Source organism: Hylobates moloch, unplaced genomic scaffold, assembly GCF_009828535.3.
Source record: "Hylobates moloch isolate HMO894 unplaced genomic scaffold, HMol_V3 SCAFFOLD_6, whole genome shotgun sequence".
NCBI classification, from domain to species: domain Eukaryota; kingdom Metazoa; phylum Chordata; class Mammalia; order Primates; family Hylobatidae; genus Hylobates; species Hylobates moloch.
Window position 1 is genome coordinate 156,981,714 of NW_026652281.1, and position 6,147 is coordinate 156,987,860.

Here is a 6,147-nt window from a genome sequence, read left to right on the forward strand (position 1 = left end):
ATCTTCAATGAATAGTGCTGGGACAGCTGAATTCAGGCGTATTTTGGAGATATTGTGAGCTTTGTTTCTGGCCACTGCAGTAAAGCAAGTCGTTAACTTTTTGGTTTCTCAGTGCATGTAAAAGCTGTTTACACGATAGTATAGTCTATTCAGTATGCAATAGCATTATGTCTTAAGGAACGTGCCTTAATTTTAAGATACTTTATCGCCTAAAAATCTGAGCCTTCAGTGAGTCATCATCGTTTCGCTGGTAGAAGATCTTGTTTCAGCGTTGATGGCTGCTGACTGATCAGGGTGGTGGTTGCAGAAAGTTGGGGTGGCTGTGGCAATTTCTTAAAATAAGACAATGAAGTTTGCAGCATTGACGCTTCCTTTCACAAAAGATTTCTCTGTATGTTGCATGCAATGCTGTTTGATAGAATTTTACCCACAGTAGAACTTTTTTCAAAATTGGAGTTAATCCTCTCAAAACCGGCTGCTGCTTTATCAACTAAATTTATGTAACTCTTCTAAAACTACATCCTACGGGGTCATTTCAGTGAGGTTCACAGCCTCTTCACCAGGAGGAGATTCCATCTCAATAAACCACTTTCTTTGCTCATCCATAAGAAGTAACTCCTCACCTGTTCAAGTTTTATCATGGGGTTGCGGCAATTCAGTCACATCTTCAGTCAGGCTTCACTTTTAATTCAAGTTCTCTTGTTATTTCTACCACATCTGCAGTTGCTACCTGAAGCCTTGAACCCCTCGGTTATCCATTAGGCTGGAATCAACTTCTTCGAAACTCCTGTTAATGCTGAGGTGTTTTTTGAGGGGGAGGGTAGGACAGGTGCTTGCTTTGTCACCCAGAGAAGGAGTCTCACTCTGTCACCCAGGCTAGAGTGCAGTGGCTCAATCACAGCTCGCTGCAGCCTCGACTTTCTGGGCTCAAGCATCCCTCTCACCTAAGCCTCCCAAGTAGCTGGGACACAGACGTGCACCACCACACCCCACTAATTTTTAAAATTTTCTGTAGAGACAAAGACCTTGTTGCCCAGGGTGATCTTGAACTCCTGGGCTCAAGGGATCCTCCTGCCTTGACCTCCCAAAGGGCTGGGATTAGCCACCATGCCAGCCACGAAAAAAAAAAAGCTGGGTGCAGTGGCTCACACCTATAGTAGCAGCTACTTGGGAGGCTGAGGTGGGAGGATCGCCTGAGCCCAAGAGTTCAAGGCTGCAGTGAGCTGTGATCGCATCACGACACTCCAGCCTGGGTGACAGAGTGAGACTCCACGTCTAAAAATATCAGGCATTTACAATTATACTTCCAAGTGTGATCTTGAGCTGTAAGGTCTTAGTCTTACATACTGTTACATCATCAGCATCTTCTTTTAACTTTGCCGGAAATCTGACTTCAATGACACTAACCTAATTATGCATCTGAGTTATCACAGAAGATGAACAGAACGGCCTCAGTATAGCAATACCACCAGTAAGAGAAGTCTAAAATTATTTTCACAGTTCCTCTTTTCCTCGGGGTGGACCCATCCCAGGGTGTAGAATTCAATTACTACATTTTTACATTACTTAGAATAGTTTCTTGGTGGTTAGGCCCCCCTTAGAAACCAAGTTAAGTTTCTTTCTTTTCCTAACTTCAATTTTTAGAGGCTGCTTTAAAGGATTTGTGTTTGGTCTTTTGTGGCAATATAAAATATTTTTAAAATAGTAACCATTTTAAAACATGTCATCCTTGGGCTGGGCGCCATGGGTCATGCCTGTAGTCCCAGCACTTTGGGCATGGTATTCTTGCCTTTGAGGGGTCGACTTCAGTTGTCTTATACGTCCCTGCTGAAGCATGCATACCTTTTCCCTGTGATATACAAACCCTGGGTCTGGGAGTTGACAGTGTGGGGATGCACCGCCTCAAGGCCATCCGAGACATAGCTTCTGTTTTTAAGTCCCCATTAAATGTTTCTTTGTGAGAAACTGGACTTGTCAGACTCTTTTTGACCCCTTAGCTCCCTTGGTCTTTGGGGGCAGGTCTGCATATACTTGCTCACTGAAGAACGGTATGTTTGGGACCAGCACCTCCAGGATTATATTGGTCTCTCTTCCAGGAATCTACAGGAGGAAGGAAGCTAGACGTTTCATCTGGTCTTGGAACTTCAACTGGTGTTCGCAGTTTCCCTTTTTTACTAAGCACTTTGCTTTCCCCCCATTGTTTTCCTGGAAAGATTCCAGGGGTGGAGGTAGCAGGGCCATCTTGGGATGGGGTCCTTGGTCTAGTACCACACAGTACCACAGCCCACCCACCGTCAGTTCCAACAAGCTCCTGTAGCCTACCATGTTCCCATAATGATTTATCTGGATGTTTTAATCCAGTTAGTTAAGGAATTGTTAACAGACAACCTGCAAAAAGCCTGGATATGTAACACGGGGAGGTGGGCCTGGGGTCATGTTGAGGTCGGTGTCCCCATGACCTTGTGATTCTCACTCTTGCTTCACTGTTGTCCAGACCAAAGCCTTCCCCACCCCATGAAGATTCACAACCCTTCATGACCTTGGGGGCAATGCGTTGATAAGATTTCATGAAATCTGGATCCAGGTGGCATATTCCCTGTTGTGGTTTGAATGTGAACTCATCGAAATGGCTAAAATTTTTGTTTTATTGTATTATTTATGTATTTTGAGATGGGGTATCTCTCTGCTGACTAGGCTGGAGTGCAGTGGTACAGTCACGGCTCACTGCAGCCTGACCTCTCTGGCTCAAGTGAACCTCAGCCTCCGAGTAGCTGGGATTACAGGCACATGCAACCATGCCCGGATAACTTTGGTACTTTTTTTTTAGACGAAGTCTTGCTCTGTCACCAGCCTGGAGTGCAGTGACACGACCTTGGCTCACTGCAACCTCTGCCTCCGCAGTTCAAGTGATTCTCCTGCCTCTGCCTCCCGACTAGCTGGGACAACAGGTGCGTGCCACCACACCCAGCTAATTTTTGTATTTTTGGTAGAGACGAGGTTTCACCATGTTGGCCAGGATGGTCTCGATCTCTTGACATCGTGACCCCCCCTCCTCAGCCTCCCAAAGTGCTGGGATTACAGGTGTGAGCCACTGCGCTGGCCAATTTTTGTATTTTTTGTAGAGATAGAGTTTCCTCATGTTGCCCAGGGCAGTTTCAAACTCCTGGACTCAAGTGATCCACCTGCCTTGACTTCTCAAAGTGCTAAGGTTACAGGCGTGTGCCACCGTGCCCAACCAAAAATTTTTTTAAATCTTGTGTGGACATTCATGATGGGGGGAAGCCCTGCTCAAGCAACCTGAGGCAGAGTTATTCATCCCAGCAAGGAAGTTGACGGGGAGGCTTCCCCTGAAATGGACACCGACGTCTGGGTTCCCTGGGCACCTTCCCACCAACACTAGGATCAGTTGACAAAAGGTGGTCTCTCTGGTAGAGTAGAAGGAATCAAAGCCACTAGGTTATTTGAACAAAACCAGCAGAAACCTCAGGGAAAACAAGCCCAACAGCGGATTTCCTGAAGCCCTCATTTCTCCTCCATTTCGAGCAAGAAATCTACAATATAGAGGGAAAAAATAAAAACTTTCAAATTTTAGCAACAAATGGCTTTGGTGCGTTTGCCTTCTTGCCAGTCTTCGAGGAGTAGATAATTTTTATGCTTCATAAACAGTTACAGAGCACAACAGGAAGAAAGACCTGCCAGTTTTGTTTCCAAATCCAGTTTACCTCTGATACTGGCCCCATCTCTGTCACCTTTCGCTGCTGGCTCTATGCCACCTGCAGACTCTCGCACCCTCTCTCTCCCTCTCTCACACAGCACCCCTCCCCTCACAAAATCTGGGACTTGGCACCCTCGGTCCCCCACAGGGATCAGCATTTGGGTGAGAAAATACCAGGCTCCAGCTGCTCTTAACCACGTTTATTGAGAGGGGCCGGGGGAAGGGGATGGACGGTCCGCCTCGCGGCGGGGTTTTCAGCCCTCGCGGGTGGGCAGCGTCTTGTCCTCAGGTGTAGCTGCTCCAGTCTCGGCTCAGCCAAACATTGCCAGGGCCTCCTGGAAAGCAGAAGCCGAGCTTGAGTGGCCCCCAGCCCTCCACCAAGAACTCAGGCGAGGGCGCGGCAGCGGCCGGCTCTGTGGGGAGTGGGAGCGGGGCGGTTCCGCTGGGGTCTCCGGGGGACGCGCACCCTCGCGGGGCCACCTCCGCCTTCCCTGGCCCTGCAGCTCGGATGCGCCCCCCACCCCCAGTTCCCACCGGGAGACCCAGGCTTCTCCCAGGGACAGGGCTTGGAGGGGCAGGACAGGAAACAGCCCTGCTGTAGGGCCCGGACACCTCTGGTGCAATTTTGAGGCTGGCCAGGAAGGGACGCCCGCGCGGGAAGGGTACCCGGGGTGCCCACGTTACCAGCAGGGCCTTCAGAGCCTTCACGGCCGCCATGGTCTCGGGACCCAGCTCAGCCACACACTTCTGGGCGCCCTCCATGAGGTGGTCCACGGGGACGCCCAGGCTGCTCAGCAGGAGCTTCAGCGGGTTGAGGGTGCCCAAGGGGTTGGCCAGGGTCCCGGCCGCGGCCTCCGCTGCGGACTCCAGCGCAGCGACAGGCTGGGCCACATGCTCGGCCGAGCCCGCTAAGAAAGCAACAGCTGCAAGCGAACGGGGAGGGGTCACCGCCTGCGCGCAGGGGTCCCCAGAAGGCAGGCCCAGGACGCGCCCCCGCGGGAGGCGCCTGGGAACCGTCGCGCCCTGCCCGGCTCCCCGACCGCCCTCTCCCTCCTGCGCCGAGGCCTGCCGGGTGCGAGCCCCCGGGACACAGGCGGGTCTGGGGAGGCAGCCCCGCCAGGAGACGCTGCAGGGTCACCGGAGTGGCCTGAGGGTGGCGGAAGGACCAGTGAACTCTGCGCAGGCTCCAGGACAGGCCCCCAAAGGAGGGGACACTCGCGCTGCGCCTTGCAGGATGAGGGGACGGTCGCTAGACAGGGGACAGACGGCTGTCCCCAGACCAGGGGCGGCCCCTGTCCTGGCCCGAGGCTGGAGAGAGCCCTGAGAGGAGGGAGGCCGAAGGCTGCAGGCGTGGGTCCCCGGGACGGGCAGCGGGGTGGCGGAGCCCTCTGGGCGCTGGGCGAGGCTGGAAGGACCCTGGGATCCAGGATCGGCGCAGGCAGGGACGGGGGCGCAGCGGGCACCGAGGCCTCAGGCCCCACCGTGCGGGCCAGGAGCCCAGGGCGCTCACCGGAGCTGCAGGACAGGGCCACGCAGAGCCCCAGGAAGGCGGCGGCGAGCTTCATGGCGCAGGGGCTCGGGGCGCGCTGGGGACCTGCGGCTGCCCGGGCACGGCCACGAGGCTTCATATACCCCGTCCTCGCCCCTCCAGGGCCGGCCTCGCCCATGCTCCTGAGAAAGCCCTACCTGCTCCGCTCGTGGCCGAGCCCTGGCCAACTTCCTGCTGCGGCCGGCGGGCCCTGGGAATCCCGTGCCCCCTTCCCTGCCCGGGCCTCGAGCACTTCCTCTTGGCAGGGACTGGGGCCCAGAGCTGGGCCTTCTGAGAGCAGGCAGACCTGGCCTTTGTCTCCGCCAGGCCCACCCCGGCCCGCACCTTCGCTTTGCGGTCTGACCCCATGGGCCTCACTGCAGGGCTGGGCCCAGGTGAGGGGGAGGCTCCCTCGCGCCAGAGCAGGGGCGGGGGCGGCGCAGGTCCTGGCTCGGAGGCGGCAGCAGGTCCGTGGTCCCTGCCTCTGATCCCAGACCGTGGTAATGTCAGGCAATGGGGGTTCTCGTGGGCGCCTTCTGCGCCTGTGAGGAAGCTGAGGTGGAGGCGCCAGAGACGATCAGGCCTCACTCCTGGCCACCTGCCTGGCCGGGCCACGGGCAGCTTAGTGCAAACAGAAAGAAGTGGGGCGTTTTTCTGTCTTCGAAACTAGCCTCGACGCCAGTGGATGGGCCGTTCCAGAGTTTCTCTAAATGTCTTCACTTGTCTGTCACCTGAAGAAATATGACAGATGGAGAGCAAAACACATTTTGAAAACATTTGCAAATGATACATTAATTAATTTGCTTTTAGTCCTTCTTTTTTCCTCTATTTTTTGACCCCAGGCATCGAGCATTGAGTGACTCACTTTTTGGTTCATGGCTGATCTCAGCATTGTTGGTGCAAA

At 54.1% G+C, this 6,147-nt stretch overlaps 1 protein-coding gene across 1 annotated transcript; it reads right to left on the minus strand.

Annotated features, from left to right (window-relative positions):
• Positions 1–3,900: 3,900 nt before the first annotated feature.
• SCGB3A1 (secretoglobin family 3A member 1) lies at positions 3,901–5,317 on the minus strand. Its single transcript, XM_032158954.2, has 3 exons — positions 5,226–5,317; positions 4,400–4,638; positions 3,901–4,050 (listed from the first exon to the last, which is right to left on the minus strand). Exons 1-3 carry the CDS (start codon positions 5,278–5,280, stop codon positions 4,027–4,029), a joined length of 318 nt encoding a protein of 105 aa, XP_032014845.2. The 5' UTR covers positions 5,281–5,317; the 3' UTR covers positions 3,901–4,026.
• Positions 5,318–6,147: the final 830 nt, after the last annotated feature.